Source organism: Lygodium microphyllum, chromosome 23, assembly GCF_053477565.2.
Source record: "Lygodium microphyllum isolate KBCC chromosome 23, Lygodium_microphyllum_v1.1.10, whole genome shotgun sequence".
Taxonomy (NCBI): Eukaryota; Viridiplantae; Streptophyta; class Polypodiopsida; order Schizaeales; family Lygodiaceae; genus Lygodium; species Lygodium microphyllum.
In genome coordinates this window covers 85,507,255-85,527,460 of record NC_141157.1, presented here as the reverse complement: position 1 = coordinate 85,527,460, position 20,206 = coordinate 85,507,255, and the positions used below count along the sequence as shown (strand labels likewise).

The 20,206-nt window shown below is 42.2% G+C and overlaps 1 protein-coding gene across 3 annotated transcripts in view; it reads left to right on the top strand.

Annotated features, from left to right (window-relative positions):
- The window catches only part of LOC148016418 (bet1-like protein At4g14600), a 39,822-nt gene extending 22,776 nt beyond the window's left edge, over window positions 1-17,046 (top strand). For 2 of the 3 annotated variants that reach the window (XM_087664224.1, XM_087664223.1), the window contains 4 exons: window positions 7,996-8,091; window positions 16,269-16,392; window positions 16,464-16,520; window positions 16,640-17,046. In XM_087664224.1, coding sequence (XP_087520350.1) covers window positions 8,069-8,091; window positions 16,269-16,392; window positions 16,464-16,520; window positions 16,640-16,798 — 363 coding nt within the window. In that variant the 5' untranslated portion in view covers window positions 7,996-8,068 and the 3' untranslated portion in view covers window positions 16,799-17,046. The remainder of the gene's footprint in view (window positions 1-7,995; window positions 8,092-16,268; window positions 16,393-16,463; window positions 16,521-16,639) is intronic. The other variant, XM_087664225.1, reaches the window with a different exon arrangement.
- Window positions 17,047-20,206: the final 3,160 nt, after the last annotated feature.

The window sequence follows — 20,206 nt, the reverse complement described above, 5'->3', positions numbered from 1 at the left end:
AAGTTCTGCAGGATTATCATCTGTATGCACTTTGACAAGCTCAATGCTCTTACTGTCAAGTGCATCTCTAATGAAGTGATACTTCACCTATATGTGCTTTGTCTTTGCATGAAAGACAAGATTCTGTACTAGCATGATAGCACTCTGACTATCACAATGGAGAACAAGTAACTCTGTGATGCCAAGCTCTCCCACCAGACGTGAAAGCCATAAAGTCTCCTTGCATGCCTCAGTGGCAGCTACATACTCTGCCTCTGTAGCAGACAATGCAACACACTTTTGTAGTCTGGAGATCCAAGAGACCGCTCCTCCTGTGAAAGTAAACATATACCCAGAAGTGGACTTCCTGCAGTCCGCATGACCAGCATAATCTGCATCCGTAAAGCCAATAACAGATGCCTTTTGCTTTCCAAAGAAGATACACAACTCCTTTGTGCCTTTGAGGTATCTCATAATACCTTTCACTGCATCCCCATGCTTCTTGCCAGGGATTGCCATGTATCTGCTAGCCACTCCACTGCAAAAGCAATGTCAGGACATGTAGCAACCATAGCATACATCAAACTGCCAACAACTGAAGCATATGGTGTCTTAGCCATTTCAGCCTTCTCATCATTAGATGTAGGGCTGTCCTCTGTACTGAGTTTCACATATGGTGATGGAACCCCAATGTTTTTCCCCCCCCCTCCATATTGAAACGCTGCAAAACTTTGGAGATATATTCGTGCTGAGATAGATAGAGTAAGCCTTTAGATCTATCTTTGAGTATTTGCATGCCAAGAATGTGATTTGCATCACCCAGATCCTTCATGTCAAAGCTGCCATGAAGACTTTGCTTCAATGAATCCAAGGCATGAGTATCCCTGCCAACAATCAGTGTGTCATCAACATACAAAACCAAGATAATCAGGCTGCCATCTGCTGCCTTCTTGGTGTACAAGCAGTGATCCACTTGACTTCTATGAAAGCCTTGGGACTGCATGAATGTATCAAACTTGTGATGCCATTCTCTTGGTGCTTGTTTCAGCCCATACAAACTCCTTTTGAGTTTACATACCATTTTTTCTTTCCCTTGTTCAACAAACCCTTCAGGCTGTTGCATATATATGTCTTCATGCATATCACCATGTAAAAAAGCAGTCTTAACATCCATCTGTATGAGCTCCATATCCTCAACTACAACCAAGCCCAAAATGGTTCTCAATGTAGTCATCTTGACTATAGGAGAGAAAATCTCATCAAAGTCAATTCCAAGCTTCTGCTTGTACCCTTTTGCAACCAATCTTGCTTTGTACTTTGGTGAGGAACCAGAAGTGACCTTCATTTTGTAAACCCATTTGCACGGAAGGGTTTTCTACCCTTTAGGCAACTGTATCAAGTCCCAAGTGCTATTTTTTTCAAGAGATTCCATCTCTGACAGCATGGCTTTATACCATTTCTTGTTGTCCTGTCTGTCCATTGCTTCCTTGAGCAAGATGGTCCACCACAGTCTGTCAACATGACATACTCAGCCACATTAATTGCACCAGGAACAAATCTGTCAGGTTGTTTAGTAGCCCTAGACGATCTCCTAACCCAATGGTCATTGTTTGTTGGCTGTTCCTATAGATTTCCATTTTCAGCATGCTGTCTTGGCATTTCAGCCTGCAAATCAGCATTAACAGCTTGCTGTCCTGGTTGTTCCTGCACATGTAATGGCTCATTTTCATGGGCAATAGCTGGCTGATCATTTCCAGCATTTACAAGTTCATTTACAGCAGGTATTTGCTGCTGTACAGCGGGCACATTTTGCTGTCCAAAAGGTATTTCTTCCCGGAATACAACCCTACGGACCTCCTTAGTCTTTTCGGGCTGTTTGTGCATGCAATCTTCCCGGAAGATAACGTCATTGCTGCGTACTATTTTCCTTTCCTCGGAACCCCACAATTTATACCCCATTTCACCCTCATCACCATATCCTAGGAAAATGCATTTACAGGACTTTGGCTCAAGTTTGCTGCTTTTTTCTTTAGGAATGTGTACAAAAGCCTCGCAGCCAAACACTTTCAAATGAGCATATGAAGGTGGCTTGCCGGACCACGCTTATTGGGGAACCACTCCCCCCCCCCCCCCCCCCCCCCCCCCCCCCCAAAGACCTATTTGGTGACCGAGTAATCAAGTGAACGGCTGTCATAATAGCCTCTGCCCAAAAACCATGGGGTAATGCAGCATGAGACAGCGTCGTACGGACCTTATCCTGTATGGTCCGATTCATATGCTTTGCAACTCCATTTTGGGGCGGATTATGAGGGGCAGTGAGCTCCCTCTTTATCCCTTTGCTGTCACAAAATGCCTGAAAGGCTTTGGACACATATTCCCCACCATTGTCAGAGCGAAGACACTTAAGTATCTTATCTGTTTGATTTTCAGCCAATGTCAAGAATTTTTTAAACTTGTCAAGCACTTCATCCTTACTACGAATAGGATAAACCCATACTTTCCGTGTAGCATCATTGATAAAGGTGACAAAATATTTTTTTCCCCCTAAAGATAATCCTGGCATTTGACATACATCCGAATGTACTAACTCTAAAGGAGAAGATTTCAAAGAAAGAGACTTTTTGTGAGAAGTCTGTGCATGTTTGCCATAAATACAATGATCACAGTGCTCAAAATCAGCATAACGAAGACAAGGCAAGTAACCCAAACGAGAAAGTACTTTCTTTCCTTTTTGACTCATGTGTCCCAACCGGCCATGCCACAAAGAAACACTTGGCTGCTCGGTCACGGCAACAACATGGTCATGTACACTAGATATATGAAGTGGATACAGCGTATCATCCTTGCAACCTCTGGCAATAACCCTGGATCCCTTACAGATCTTCCATTTTCCATCACCAAAGGTAGTATGAAAACCATCATCATCTAGCTACCCTGTGCTAATTAAGCTCTTCTTGAGCTGAGGTACATGCCATACATGTTGAAGTGTAAAGACAGAGCCATGCTGAAACTGTAACTGCACACTGTCAATACCTGCAATCTCACATGCATAGTTGTCCCTAAGATGGACAACACCATGTCGATTCCCTGTATATGTGGAAAACCACTCACGATGAGGGGTGATATGAAAGGAAGCACCTGAATCAAGAATCTAGGTATGCATGTCATCATCTGTATTTGCAAGTAGAGCATGTGCACCAAAATATGAAGAGACAAAGAGTACATCACTCCCACTGTCACTATCATGAGTGACTACATTCACCTCTTCAATTTTTACACTGCTTTTCTTAGGCTGACTGTCCTTCTCTTCCTTGCAGTCATTTGTCTTCTTGCCTTTTCCTTTCTCTTTCTTTCGTTTGTAGCAGTCACGTTTAAAGTGACCCTTCTTGCCACAATGATGGCATTCAACATCTTTTCCACGTGATTTACTGCGTCCCTTGCCATCATATTTGCCCTTTTGCTGTGATCTGCCCCTAGTATGCAAAGCACTGGAAGACTTACTGGATGCATTGTTCTGCCGATTCATCTCTTCCATAAGTAGAGCACTCTCTACATCAGCATGCAAAAGGATCACATTAGAATTGCTCATAGCAGTTCTGAATGTATCCCAACTCTTTGGTAGAGTGCAAAGCAAGAAATTAGCCTTAAATTCCTCATCAATCGTGAACTTTAAGGCAACTAGCTGGTTGAAAATGGAGTTAAACTCACTCAAGTGAGTAGACATTGCTGTACCTTCTTTCATACGCAAATCCATAAGCTTTTTCAGCCAATACTCTTTACTTGCAGCACTCTTCTGTGCATACATTTCTTCTAGTCTAGTCCATATAGCATATGCAGAATCCAAACCTTCAATGTTGAAGAGCAAGGCATCAGAAATGGATAGCTCTATGGTTGAGCGTACAAGCTCATTCAGCTCATCCCAATCGTTGTGATCCATGTCCATAGGCTTTGCCCCTTTAGTTTTGATTGGCTTTGCCAGCTTCTTTTGTAACAGGATATTGTAGCATTGTTTTCACCACACTGCAAAATTATGTGTGCCTTCAAGCTTCTTTATATGCATCAAATTATTGCTGTCATTGCTGCCAGCCATGGTTTTCAGCTCAAATGTGACCAAAAAACCAGTAAATGCAGGCCCAAATTGTCACCCAAGTGACCAAGGTACAAACAAGTACCAATCAACAATAAATGACCACGCATAAGTACAGATTTCAGATCCGTAATTCAGTTTTCAGAAGCACCAAACCAAGTGCTACAGCATTATCCAACTGATTACAATTGTTCCAAAGGGCATGTGCATCACATTACATGGGAAATCCCAAAATTTTACCTGCAATTTCTGTTGTTCGTGTACCCACGGGCATAAAATTCGACACGAATGGTCAAAAGCCCCAAAATTTTGTGCTCAAAAGCATCAAACACACATTTGCATTTCCTCTGTCATGCATAGGACTGTCCAATTTTGCCAAAATAAAGCAATTTCAGCAAAACCCCCAAATTTCACCGAGTGTTGATGTCCAAATTGCGCGGAATTCAACCTACATGTACATAAAGTGACCAAATGCTGCACGAATTTTGCCCAAATTGTAAAAGCCCCAAATTGCACGGGGTCCAATGTGCCTCAATGTCGAGAAATTGGGTCAATTTCAGTCCAATTTGTGCATGTACATGAAAAACCCCCAAATGTTGGGGACAAAATGTCACAAATTCTTGCAATTTCTGAGACAAATATCACTGTTACATCTTGCTCGCATGAAATCTGGACAAATCTCCAAATTTTCCAAGTCCTGCGTGCAATATTTTCAGTGAAATTGAAAGAATTTCACTAAAATGTGAAAAGCCCCAAAATTCCCGGGCAAATGTGCATCGACTTTGCAATTTCAGAGTCAGATTGTCCAATTCTGTATTGAGATCCTCAGATTTGAGAAAAGCCCCAAAATTTTGAGCCGATTTTGCACAGATCTGAAGTCTTGTGCTTACGCGCGCTTGTTCGCCTGTCCCTCGCGCCGTGTCAACTAGATGCCCCCGTCGCCCGTCATGCAGTCGCTGTTCCCTGCAACGTCGCACCCTCTGGTCCATGCCTGCCACGCTGTTGCTTGTCGCCGTGGAGCTGTCGTGCCTGTCAACAGTTTGCAGTCGCGCTCGTCAGTGCCTGCTGCAGTTCCCTAGTCGTCGTCAGCAACTGTCGCCTGGTCCCTACTGGACTTGCCGCCCAATCGTGAGTACCCGCGCTAGTCTTCTTCATGACCTGTTCGTTGGCTATTTGTATGCGACTTCTTCCTGCGACTATAGTCTCTGGTCAACAGCTTCTCGTCTGTGAGGCTTGCAGCTGGCCACTAATGCTTGTGGCTTGAGCGAACCATCGTGGCTCTGATACCAGTTTGTAGGGCAAGGTTAGGCACGGAGATCAAGGTAGATAGACCTTACATGCAGTGAGAGAGATAGAGAGAGTGCGAGTGAGCAGGGTGGAGAGTGAACACGTTTTTCGGTACAATGGCAAGAGTACCACTTTAGGTTTTAGATAGATATCTGTATGAAAGTACAATGTGCTAAGGGTGTGTTCACACCCGTGCACATTTAAAAGGCATGATGGCCCTTTATTCCCAACAATGAAGAGGATAAAATTCAGTTTGTTGACTATGGGATGAATTTTGAAGAGGGCCGATTCCTATATGTTCTCTGGGATATCAAAAAAAGTTAGGTACATATTCTTCTAGTTTTCATTCTTTGAGTTTTGCTTCTGATAGTTAATTTGATGTTAGCTCTTCATTTCCATATGCAGCTTCATTTCAATTTCGATCATTGACGCATGTACATAGGCATCATATCCAACCACTTCAATGATATTGATGTGAAAATCGTTGGTCAGACTTGGATAGAGGGACCAATGATCGAAATTTCCCTTAGGATAGCTGGATCTCCTTGTAGTTCTATCAGGTAAAGCAAATGATTAGAGGCATTGGGTGTGGAATGAACTCCACCTATTCTCAAAATTTAAATAGGTAAGCAGTCGAGGTTGCTTTGTTGAACCCCAATGTTGAATGTAAGCTTGGAGCTGGCCATTTTTGGTAAGTAGAACTAGCGATGTGGGATAAATTGAAAGTTGGGTTATGGTGCTGAATTGCATGCTAACCTAGTCAATAAAGGGTGTTGATTGATTAAGATGACAGGACAGTGGTCATGGGAACTTTGGAAGTCAAAATCCACTAAAGGATGTGTAACAACTCACCTATTGAATCAACTAGCCTTGCAAATGGATGGTGCTGAAGCACATGACCCCAAAATAGGCTTCGTAAAGTGGCTTCCGATGCATAGCACTTTGTAGGGGGCCCATTGTGGATATGTAGTAGTGGTAATAGCCTTAGCTCAAAGGTTATGTGGAAGCCCTTTGTGTTCAAGCATAGATCTAGCCATTCTAACATAGTTTGATTTTGTTGCTTCACCACACCATTCTTTGATGGTGTACTTGTAAACTTTGTATGAATGCCATGTGGCCTACAAAATTTGTCAAACTCAGAGGTGTAGAACTCACCTCCAATAGTAGCATAGACATCTCATACCTTGAAGGTGAACTGGTTCTCAGTGATGTCTTCCATTCATAGAAATGAAAGAGCCCCTCCAATATGAGCTTCAAGAAGTAAGTCGGAATGTATCTTGAAAATTAATGCACAATTAGCATAAGGTAGATAGCCATGCCTGATGGGTGCACAAGGGGCCGCACAAGTTTGTATGGACAAACTCCAAAAAGGGTAGTAGCCCGATGAGAAGTCTACTTGGGCATAGGCACCCAATGTTGCTTTCCCCTAAGACAATTGGAGCAAAGCGATGGAGGCCACCAAGAAGCAAAGTATGGTATCACCTTTATCAAACCTTGATGACTAGCCTATAGAAGAGAGTTGAAATTTAGGTGACCATACTAGGCATGCCACAACAGCCCCAACTTGGAAGAAGAACAAGCTGCTAAGGCAGTGAGCTTGTGGAGCCCACCCCTCTTGTTGACTAGTCCAAATGGTATCACTTGATGAAACATGCGCCACCCTAAACTTCTCCTAAGGGAAAATAAATTGGGTGCCAAGCAGAGTGAGGCCATAGATAAAAAATTGAAGCCGAAATTTGCCACGCAAAGGACTTTGCCTGCTGCATGGGGGTCTTGACGATTGGGGAGAAGAGGAATGGTGCCCAGACTTCAAACAAACACTGAATAATCATCACCAATCATGACGGAGCACACTCTATCATGGAGATCTTGGAGCTAGTCACATCTAAAGGTCATGTTACTTGATGCACTTCTATCCACAAGCCAAGTCTTCTCTAATGAAGAAGCAGCCAATGCGGAGTCCTAGTCCTCCACCTCATATTGATGTATGAAGACAGACTTTGTTGTTGTGGTCAGTTTAACTTTAGACTCCTTTACTCCTTCCTTCACCCTAGGCATAGGTGAGGGTACTTCTTCCAACATTTTTCCTCAGGATGAGTGGTCTCCTGCCTAAACATCGTGGGAAGTGAAGGTAACAAGAGTCCCTAAATGTGCAATAGCAAAAATAAAAAGTGGAATAAACCCTAAATATGGAACACACAGAATCTCATAAACTGACCTGTGGTCCCTGTGGTCTGGTAAAAGAGATATGATGCCCACACTTGTTTATTCTTTCTAGCCAGACTTGTTTCTATCAGTATCTCAATCTAAATCAGTATGGAGCTTCTTCATGTAACATTATAATATCATCCTCCCCCTCTTCTCTCTCTCTCGTTTGTCTCTATTTGAAGGTATCAGTCTCTTAAGCTTGCAATAGCTTCGTCTGAACTGCTGAACTCTATGGTTGCCTGAAGTTTTTGCATAACCTGTGTAAGCTATACATTCTTGGATGGCATATTGACTTTTGTGTAAATCAATTCAACTGTTATATTCAGATAGTCATCTTTAGTTATCATGGAATGCCTTCAATAGCATTATGGCATGGTATCATTGTTGTAGAGTTTCGCTGTGGTTTTTCAACATCAGCGATTCTATTTTAACAGGTAAAGGTCACAGAAATTGAAGGCTGGTAGGAAATAAACACGACTGGGTGCCACATCCTGAGTGTGCTTGTTCATGGCTTCAAGTTACAGGTCGAGGTAACACATGCAGCTCTTGGCTTGTTAAAGTGCCAGACTTAATTTCTTGCTTGCCCTTTTCTGTTTCAAGACCAATTTTCCGTCTCAAATCTGGAAGTTGAGATAATAGTTCTACGTTCTATTGGTGTTCTGCGTAAGATTTAATCGTAAGTTTACAATGGGAATTATTGTAACTGGTAGGGGACTGATGTTAAAGTATTGAACTAGACATCAATATCATGAAAATGAATGGAGTCTTTTTTTTCCAGGAAAAGCAAATTATGAATCTGAACTCAGCTATAGCTAAAGTGAAGATGGAATAAATCCCTGTTCAATAGGAAAACAGGGACAGACATCTGAGAGACCGGCCACTCTTCAAAGGAAGATGGCTAATACATGGGCTCAACGTTACAGGTGGTCTTTCTACCAGACCATGAGAGGTATCCAAAGTGGAATGAGTGTTGGAATCCGAAGCATCCGTTCTCATCCTCCTGGTGCATTCAGAATCTGTGTAAAGATAGGCAGAGCTTATTTGAAGTAGCTAGAGCTTCAGCCTTCCTCCAATATTTGACACTGATTTCCTGCCCTTAATGAATCATGCAGGGACTTATATATGAACATGCACAGGTTTAAAGGATGACACCATCTGCATGCTAGGCTGGCCCAATTCTAGTTGTGAGTTTAGTTTTTCATTGATCAAGAGTGGGAGTAAGTTTGGTGCCCATAAGGGGATCCCAGTAGGTTCATTGTTGCTTATGATTTTTTGCAGTGATTGGTCATCTTGAGTATGCACATTTCCAAGGAGGCTATCATAATACTAGTAGTGTCCTCCTTCCTCTCATTGTCAATGCACAAGATAACTTGGAGTCTTGCTGTTAGCTTGGTTGAATTTCCCTGCTAACAAGTCAAGCTTTATGAATACAAATCTGGCCCTTCATTAGGTGCCTTCTTCAATAGGAACCTTCATATGAGGCAGTCCTTCACTGGGTGCCTTCTCCTCCCCAATCTGCCCATGAGAGTGCAGCTGATCTCTGTCCAATTCTGGGTCATTGTCTCTACAATAGAAACATCTTCCTGCTTTTTAACATGACCATCTTGCAGTCTAGATGTAGCAAGCTACGTTACTAGCAATAGTCTCTGGTTTGTAATTGTGATTTGCAGTCCACTTTGCCTGCCAGATGTTTGGAGTTAGCTGAGGTGCTGTCCTTGTTAGACAGTCATTTCCTGGACAGCAGAGTGCCGCGTCAGCAGTACGGACAGCGCAGAGGAGCCACGTCAGCAGGCAGCACAGTCAGACAGGTGCCACATCAGCAGTCGGTCAGGGACAGGAGCAGTCGGACTGTTTTATGCAGCTGACCTGTTTTTTGATCATTTTTGTGGCATTTTTCCACTGCTATTTATAGCAGTGCCAGTCCAGCACTTTGATCACATTCTGATCTTGAGGTCTGACAGAGACAGCCTGCTGTGACTGATGGCACGTGGGCTGACGGACATAGAGGTCCTCAAGGCAGAGACACACACAGATATTTTCTCTGTACCCGTGTATATTTCTGCACTCCTATACAGCATACTACACTGCAGATTTTTTATGTTTCACTGTCTTCTCTCTCTCTCTCTCCTCTCTGTGTGCACTCTCTCTTTGTCTTTGTCCTACGCTTCTGCATCGCTACACTTTGACATGGTATCAGAGTGGTGAAATCGGACTGACTGATTGAAGAACCTACCTGAAGAGGAGATTTCATCGCGACACAAGGCTGCATTTTCAGCATTCAAAGTTGAGCGGGAGGGCTGTGCATCGGAACAAGGCTGAAGCGAGTGTGGGTGTGCGGGAAAGGAGTCCAGCTGGTGAATTTGCTGCAGGTTATTGCTGTTTGAAGGGAAGGAAGGCTGTGTTTTAGGCCTTCCACTACAGATTCTACCTTTTCATCGCCTCTGGCGGTTGAAGAAGATTTAGGAAGTGGAGGAAACAGCCCTAAGAGGTTGCGTTTACACAGTTAGAGGGGCTGATTTTGCGTTTGTGCAGGCATTGCAGGTGAACATGTCTACAGAGACTGATTTGGAGTTCCAGGCGATCATGGACACAAAGATGCCTGTCCTACCGGCTCTTCCATCAGATCAAAAGCTTGATGGTAACAATTACCGCATCTGGCGGGTAATGATGTTGGCCATTCTAGAGTCTTATGATTTGGCGGAGCTTGTGATGGAGGAGATTAACAAGTCCTGGATAAGAGATGAGTCCAAACTCTCTTCCAATGCTCGTGCGGATTTGACCAAGGCCCAGTCTCATTGGAACAAATTGAATGCTAGGATTTGTTCTTTTCTTTTTCTGTCTTACACTACACCCATGATAGCTCACATCGAGCACTTGACGGTGGCTCGAGAGATATGACTGGAGCTCGACCAAATGTATAACTGAATGACCCTGATGAAGAGGGTTTCTTTAGAGGTGCAGATGCGGACCTTGTTCTTGAATAAGTCTTCTTCTCTTCGGGAACACATCAACAAGCTTCGGTAGCTTCAGATGCAGGTTCAAAATGCAGGGAAGCCTATTTCCTCCGAAGACATGGCGATCACTTTATTACCCCAGTTGCCACCACGATTCGGTATCTTTTATTCCGCTCTTATTGCATCAAGGCGCGGGAGTCAACTCTTTGGTGGGAAGAGTTGGTTCCTATGGTCTTGGACCAAGAGAAACAGTTGAAGGGACAGATTGCTTCCAAATCGGAGGCTTTGGTTGGTCAAGCCTCTCAGAAGGTCAGCTTGACTTGCATGGCTACACCACACTGTTTGGTGGTGGTTTGTGGAAAGTGAAAAAGGGTTCCATGCTGATTGCAAAAGAAACCAAGAAGGGCACTTTGTATTGCTTGCACTATAAAGCCTTGAATGGCAAGTTTCTTGCAGTTGCTGAAATTTGCAGCCACTTGGAGTTATGGCATAAGAGATTAGACCATATAAGCCAAAAAGGACTCGATGTCCTTACCTCTCTGAAGAGGGTTGATGGAAAAGACTCTAAACTTGATTTTTGTAATGAGTGTTAGTTTGGAAAGCAAATAAAAAATTTCTTTGACTCTGGTGTCTCACGTAAGTCCAATGTCTTGGACTTGGTGCATTCTAATGTATATAGTATGCCCGTGAAATCGTTGGGTGGTGCTGCATATCTTGTCTCCTTTATTGATGATTGTTCCAAGAAGATTTGGGTGTATTTGTTGAAAAAGAAAAGTGAAGTGTTTGCTGTTTTTAAAACTTTTGTTGCATTTGTGACCACTTAAACAGGTAGAAAGCTGAAATGCTTGAGAACTGATAATGGAGGCGAGTTCACATCGATTGAATTCAAGTCCTTTTGTGACTTGTATGGGTATTAAGAGGGAGCTTACAGCCCCTTACAGTCCTTCAAATGGGATGGCTAAAAGATATAACAGGACTTTATGTGAAAGAGTGCGATGCATGCTATCCACTGCTAATCTCCCTCATGCATTTTGGGGGGAGAGACTCAAAATTGCGGTTCACATTTGCAACCGCTCTCCAAACATGTCCTTAAATAATGGCATCCTTGAGGAGGTTTGGTCTAGCAAAGTGGCCTCATATGACCATTTACGCATATTTGGCTATGATGCATTTGTATATGTTAGGGATGAGCTGAGGAACAAACTTGACCCAAAATCCACCAAAGGCATCTTCACGGGCTATGGTGATGAGGGTAAATTTGGTTACAAAGTGTGGTTGCCTCAATCTAAGAAAATTATTCGCAACCGTAATGTTGTGTTCAATGAGGCAAAATTGTTGAAAGCCACTCTAGCCTCTAATGAAGATCTGAAAAAGGTAAAGTTTCAGACTTTGCAGCCACCCATTACTTCAGAAAATGAGCCTCGAGGTGTTATACCACAAGCTGAAACTGATGATCAGCCAGTTATTTTTGAGCCAGATGATGATGGACAGCAAATAGAAGCACAAGGAGGTCATGGACAGCAAGATAGGCTTGTTGATTGCAGGTGCTGGAAATGAAATGAAGGTGCTGTACAGCATGAACAACATGCTGAAAATAATATACCTCCAGATGTAGACCCAATTCCTGAAAATGTTGATCATTGGGTACGCAAGTCTACACGCATAAGAAGGCAACCACATAGGTTTGACCCGTCCTTGCATTATGTGATGCTGATAGATGAGGGTAAGCCTCTTCATACAAAGAGGCCAATTCATGTGAGGTCAGCAGTAAGTGGGAGCTAGCTATGCAAGAAGAGATGAAATCTCTATATGCAAATGATACTTGGGATCTTGTGTCACTACCCAAGGGAAGGAAGCCACTTCCAAACAAATGGGTGTACAAAGTAAAGACAGTTGATAGGAAATCTAAGTACAAGGCAAGACTAGTTGCCAAAGGGTATGCATAAAAGGAAGGGATTGACTTCCAAGAGGTCTTCTCACGTGTTGTGAAGATGACCACTTTACGTGTGCTTTTTGCTCTTATTGTTGTTTTGGATTCAGAGTTGTATCAAATGGATGTAAAAACAGCTTTTTTGCATGGTGACATTGATGAGGAAATCTACATGAAACAGCCCGAGGGCTTTGTAGTTTCTGGAAAAGAGCAAATGGTGTGTAAGCTAAAATGCAGTCTATATGTGCTCAAACAAGCACCACGGCAGTGGTACAAAAAGTTTGACACTTTTATCCTATCTCATGAGTTTACATGCAGCCATGCAAATCATTGCTTGTACATGAAAAAGGATACAGATGGCAGCCCCATCATACTTGTTGTGTATGTGGATGATATGTTACTAGCTAGGAAAAGAAAGACTAGCTTGGATGCTCTCAAAAATCAGCTGAAATCAGCTTTCTCCATGAAAGATTTGGGGAATGCAAAGCATATTTTGGGCATGAGGATTCGTAGAGATAGAATGCAAAAATTGTTGTTTTTATCTCAAGAAAAGTACATTGGAAAGGTATTGGACAGATTCAACATGGCTGAAGTTAAGCCTTTTGGGGTACCCTTACCTCCTTATCTTAAGCTTCGCAAAGCCAACAGCCCGAAAGATGACGTGGAAGCAAATGCTATGAAGGGAGTTCCTTATGCATCAGCTTGTGGCTCTCTTATGTATGCCATGGTTGCTACTCGTCTAGAAGTTGCTCATGCAATGGGAGTTGTTAGCAGGTTTATGTCAAATCCTGGCAAAGCACATTGGGAGGTTGTCAAGTGAATTCTTCAATACCTTAAGGGTACACAAAGAAAAAGTATTTGCTATGGGCAGGCTGCACTTAGTTTGCAGGGTTAGTGTGATGCAAACATGGCAGGTGACTTGGATACTCGTAGATCCACGAGTGGGTATGTCTTTACAGTTGTTGGTGGGGCTGTTTCTTGGTGTTCCAAGTTGCAGAACATTGTTGCACTAAGTACCACTAAAGCTGAATACATGTCAGCTACTGAAGCTTCTAAGAAAGCTATATGGTTGAGCAGACTTGTAGATGATCTCGGCGTGTCTATGGGTACTGCAGTTTTGGGATGTGATAGCCAGAGTGTTGTGTATCTGGCTAAGAATGCCATGTATCATTCACACACAAAGTATATAGATGTGCGATATCACTTCATCAGACAGATTTTGGAAGACGGTCAAATCACATTGACCAAGATTAAAACACAAGATAACCCTATAGATGTTCGCACTAAAAGTCTAAGCAAAGCTTAGCTCGAGCATTGCATTCGACTAGTGGGAGTTGGTTAGCTAGAGGTTCATATCTCGGACCTTTAAGTGGGAGGTTGTTGGGATATAAAGGCCCGGTAACCTCTGTGTATAGTACACTCACATTGTACATGTGGATGCACCCTTTACAACACATTGTTGGTACACTCGCATCAACTCGTACCTTTCACTTTGCTTACACTCTCTCTAGTCGTCACACTCTCACGCTCACTCAAGCCCGACCTCCATCTCTCTCAACTATGCCCCTCTTGGTCCAACATGAACTAGATCCAAGAAAGCGAACCAATTTTCATGGAATAAAAGAAAGTGAATCAATTATCAATTGTGGCAACAATCTCCTTAGCTTGTTCCGATTGAGAGATCTCAAAAGATTGTTAAAGAGAAGAGGGTGTTTCAACTTCTCTTCAATGTGTTAGAAAAGTGTGCAGCAATGGGAGCAAAGAGACTCTACTGTAATAGATTGTAAGAATACAAACAATAGTGAAAGAACACAAGAACTTAAAGAGGGTATGCTCGGGAGATGAAATCTATATACCAAGGCACAAGAAGAGTACAAAGGCTCAAGCATTGAGTCACAGGTAGTGTGCACTAGTCTCCCTCTCTCCAAATGGAAGCAACTATGCTAAAGGATGAGTATTTGAGTGAGTAACTGAGGAGGAGGAGCTGGCCTATAAATAAGCTGAAAATAATGCCAGAAAAGATGACTAGCCGGCCAGCCATCAGGATGCCTAAAAGTATGGGTCGGCCAACCACAAAACCTCTGGCATAAAATACTGAAAGGCATGTAAGTGCCCAGGTTCACACACACATGAGATGCACTTTGCTAATACCCTCTTAAATCATGGGTGATTAGTGCAATAAAATATACAGTAATAATGAGTCAGCAAAGTACAACAATAACCATTAGATAGGATCATGGATATCCAAGTAGTGGGTGATTTAGCCATCACCAAGATTTTAAGCTAAAAAAGGTGCATTAGACATTAAGCCTTAATTGGCTCATTAAGACTGGTCCAAATCTCAAAAATTACCAAAGTTTTTGTCCCATAAGCAAACACTCAAACTTTGGGATTCACATCTGTAAATAGGAGATTGGTCAGCCACTTGCTCCATCCCTTGTTTTGTAGGTTACCCCAATTCATCTCAGCCTCCATCCATCAAGCTGCAAGCACCTTCCTGTCTACAACAGCTCCACTCCTCTAGTTGCTACCATGGTGATCCTTTGTCGGTGCCCATCAGTCCAGTGACTCCTCTAGCCAGCGCTTTATTCTAGTTTGCTGTTTTATCAACTCCAGTGCGTAGTGGCCATCCATAGCTATGGCCTTCATCCTGGTGACTTCTTCAGGCTGCATTTTGCCTTAGGTTAGCTCCATCTCCTTTAGGCTACAACTCCTAGATCATCCTAGATCCTAAACATGGATCACATTCCGATTTCTTTGCTCAGTCTCCTTCTAAGGAAAAAGGAAGTGGTAAAGTCCAATCATAACAGACCCTTCTGGCATTACTTGCATAAAGAGTTATTTTTCCTCTTGTTGTTTTTTTCTTTTTTCTCTTTTCCTGGGGCCAGGGGCCGGCTTGGGGTGTGGAGGAGGGCAGAATTGGCAACATCTCGTGGATACATCATACAAACCCTTTCATGGTAGTTTGGGTGGAGCGGAAAGAAACCACAATGAGCGAGTTGGGGTTCCATTTAGTGTAGCAAACCACAGGCTATGGTATTCCCATATGTCTGAGCTCCTTGTGGTCCCATGGCTTGGTTCCCAATTGAACATATCAAAGGGCTGACCCTCCCACATTCATGCGGCTCTTGCCAAGCAGTGCAAGGATTGCCAAGTCTGCCAATTCTATTCAATTCATGAACAGAGAACACACTTAGCAGAAAAAGAGAACCTGATAAGAGCTTGGTTGTACCAGGGCCATCCTTCTGTTGCCAAATTGGAGAATCAAGCACTCAAAAGCAAAAACATAGAGGTATGAAAATAGACAAAACGGGATCTGTATGCATTAGCTATCTATCTTAACGATTTCTTACAAATTTTATACATCCCCAGAAGATAAGGAGTGCTATTGGTGTACAAATGGAGAAGATTGAAATCTTTAAGTGAAGATAACCAAGCCAGAAAAACATGTTTTTTTAAGCTTTATATTATCAAATTTAGGACCATTAATTCTTTGAAGGGTAACAATTTGAATCAGTTTTTACAAATAAATAAGGGAGTTTGTGCTGCTTATCAAGTCTGCAAATGAAACCCAATTAAATTGTGATTAGTATGTAGCCAGTGTGGTTTGGGTGATTAATATCTAGCATCATGGGGAGAACATAAAATTTGATCACTTGGCTTGCGTCATTCAATGAGTTAGTAGCAAGGTGTGATTGTTACATCTTGATTACTGGTAAGTTATAAAGTGGTGTCAAAGTTTGCTACTACAGATACTTGGACTTTATTAAGTTAGATAATTCTTCAAGGTATGCTGATCCATGTGACTTGTTGCACTTTCCAGGCAAGGTTTGAACACTAGGCTGCCAGTAACAAGCAATGAATTGCAAGTAAGGGTTGATCCACTACAGGGAGATCTCGATGAAGCAATTGAAGGACTACACAGTAAAGTGAAAAGTCTGAAGGGGGTAAGCACAGGTTAGGAATGTCCTTGCCAAAGTGTGATGTCAGGTCTTTTATAAAGATGCTGTTGTTGCAGGTGGCTCAGGCAATAGAAACAGAATCAAAGTACCATAGTGATTTACTCACTCAACTGGTATATGCCCGACTCTAGATTCAGTGCTGTTTGAAAACTTCAACTGAGTATCTTAATCTTCTGCTGAGTTCCATGGTTGACAAAATACTACTGTTTTGCACAATTGCTTTCCTATGCAGGAATCTACTGTCTTGAAAGCACAGGCTGGACTAAAGAATACTATGAAAAGATTGAACAGGCGCATTATCCAGCAGGGCTCCAATCATTTAGTACATGTGGTACTTTTTGCTCTGATATGCTTTTTCTTTGTGTACCTCTGGTCCAAAATCTTCAAGTAAGATTGTATCATGTTTTGAGAATTACAGAATTTGATACAGCTGCAAGGGCATGGTACTGACCAGCCACAAACATGTTTTTTCCCATTCTTGCTAGGATGGGCGCATTGTAACACATTGTATTTTCCAATGGATGGTCTAGCAGTAGATACACGTGTGCAGTTATCTGCTATTTCAGATCACCAAACTGTAAATTCTCTTTTGACATGGAACTTCTAGCAATGAGTGACATTTTGTCCGGTTAAACAGGATACTAACATTTGATATGACACCAGGAAAAGAATTGAAATGCATTTTTCAAAACCTTGCTTGACAGTGTATATGAACTCTTGGGTCCATATGAAACTCTGGTGTGTATGCTAGTCTATCTTGCATGCTGGTGTGTAGATTAGATGAGTGCATTATCATGGCCACAAATTCTTTGCTTGTCCTTTCATTCTAAAATCTCATGTGAACGCAACATTAGCGGTTGTTCCCTTTAATATACTCCCATCATTCAAACAACTTAGACAAAAGGCTTCTTGACTTTGAAGCTATGGTCTCCTTTTAATTTATGTAGTGCCAACAAAGTGAGTGAAGTGAAAATGTCTAGATATCAAAGCAAGAGTGAAGTAAAAACAGTGTTAAGGTTCTACTCAGTTCATGTCCAGATACAACCTTCATGATGTGAATCTCAATTATGCTATGCCAACAAATACTATAGTAGAGCAAGAGAGAGTAAAGTTGTGGAAGTGCAAGCTATTCAAAATCAAGATTAAGATTGTAAAAGTAGGAGAGGAAAATTGACTCGTACTGGTATGATGGAGAGAGAGAGAGAGAGAGAGAGAGAGAGAGAGTCGTTTTGAAGTTTGAAACAAATTGTGTATTATTGCAGAATACCTATGACCTGATCCAACCTCAACCTCTCCGGTAACATCTCAACCAACATGCCAATAGTAGTTGGGCAGACTCTGCCTCACAATGTTTGTAGCAACATGCTCGCAGGCCTACACAACAACTTCTTTGGCAGGCCCCTACCGATCGAATTCATCAATGTGCCCTTGTTTCCCCGTACTTGGTGCCACTACTGACCTTGATGGCTATGGATCACCGACTCTATGAATGCTTAATGATAGTCTTTAGTGTAACACCAACTATTGTGGTTGCAGGGAGGGCTTAGGGGAAGGGGGGAGTATGCGTGTGTGTGCTTGCATATAGACATATAGGAGGGATTTGTCCTCGCAGAGGGAGAGAGAGAGAGGGAGAGCATGGCACACGAGAAGCCAACATCACACTTCCAATCGTAAACTATCAAACAAACACCATCTCTGCGGGGCTACGACAAGGTCCAATAGCCAACATCTTTAGGCCACATGGTCCTTCCCTTATAATTGGGTGCAAATCTCGTGTGCCCTTAACTCTAGCTTGTGGCTAATAGGGTCAAGTTACCTTCAATACACATTAAGTAGAGTTGTATTTGTGATTTTGACGTAGTCTAATAGACAACCTACGTACTAGAGACCAAATGGAGGTTTGCATGTGCCTAGGTGCTGAGAGAGAGAGAGAGAGAGAGAGAGAGAGAGAGAGAGAGAGAGAGAGGGTGAGGGTGTGTGTGTGTGGCATACACCCACATCTAAAGAGCAAGCATAGAGTGATAATAATAATAATAACCACCACCCCCCCCTCCCCCCCCCCAAAACATGGGGGTTTGTAACCAAGGGCAAGCCCATAAGGTGCAGACAAGCAGACCATTTGTGCATAAGCAAGGCCCTAAATTCATTTGCAAGTGCACAAAAGTGGGATCACAGGTAGACACACAAGCACATAGTATTTATAGGTGGGTGCATGGGCATAGGTGCAAGCACACTCACTTTTTGTGGGGGAAGCCAAAGGCACACACATGGCACCCCTACAAAAGCTTTGGTTAATAAGGATGAAACTAGCTCAAGAAAAGAGTACATGAGATCGGGTGAGGCCCAAGGTTTTGTAGCATTTTCTATTTTGAGAATTTTTTTCATCAACACCCAAGGAGTTTGTTGCAACATTGCCTAAGTGCATCAACTTCTATGTACTCTTCTCTAAAGTTTCCTTCCATGCTATTGCCTTTGACCACTTTAGACTAAGACCTTCTGTCAGCATGAATTTTATTCTCTTCAAGTTTATCTTTGGCATTTGAGCCCCCTTCACAGAAATGCCCCCAAAGCCCACACTTGTGGCATGACCTTGTAGATTTAATCCAAGCAAGCTTAAACTTGAACTCCCTAACATAAGGCACATCAAAACTAGGGATTTTGGCTTCTTGTGTATCCTAGAGTCGGCAACAGCTAGTTTTGGGCGGGCTTACCAACAAAGGGATGTACAAAGGTTTTTGAAAACCTTTGATGATGTTGGGAAGCATGCTCCTCAAATATGTGAGCAAGTCTAGAATTTCCACCCATATTGTGCAATCCTTAATACTACCTTGACCCAGCTTCACTAACTACCAATCCGGCATACACGAAGTCCAATCCCAACAATATACAAACTTGAACTAAGGTCCTTTGAAATACTTCTTTTTTATCAAAAATTACTTTAGTATTCTAGTTGTTTGAGTGAAAATTCGTAAATTTGCATGACAACATAAAGATGATATTATTGGTGCTTTTATTATTTTTTGAAGACTCTCTTTCTAAGATATTGTGTTGGCTATCATATTTTTTATTTGTTGATCCTTTTATTATTTTGACAGCTACATTTTAACACAAAGTATAAATAAAACTCCATTCTTAGTCCATTAATATCAATTAATACATAAATATGAGTGTGATGTCGATGCATGGATCATACTCTCCCTTTGTTCTTAGTAACCCTTTTGGTAATGGCCTCAACTCGATTAAAGACCAAATTTCGATGGCCTCTGCTCGTGTAAGGTTGAATCACAAATTTTAAAGACCTTAAGCCTTTCGGTAATGGCCTCAACTCAAGTAAGGCCAAATTGCAAGATCTAATGCACATATCTGCAATACCCTTAATTTATCTCATGATACCCTTCACGTTCTCCCAATGTTGCTTACCATGTGTTGCCATATAATGAGCCACAACTCCCACTGCAAATGCTATGTTAGGTCTAGTGGCTACTATCATGGCATACAGCAAGGTGCCCACCACTACTATGGATGCATAGGAGATCATGGCCATCGCAGCCCTCTCATCATATAGTCTACGAGACTAACCTTGAAGTGAGAAGGTTTTGGGTAGGCAATAAGCTTACCACCCTGTATATGGAACCACTAAAGAACTTTATAAATATACTCCCGTGACAAGTAAAGAAGCCCGTTAGAGCGATTGCATGTAATACATATACCAAGTATGTGAGAGGCATATCCCATGTATCCATTACTGACAATCCATTGACAATGATTGATATCTTGATATTTTGATAGTTCTTGGTAC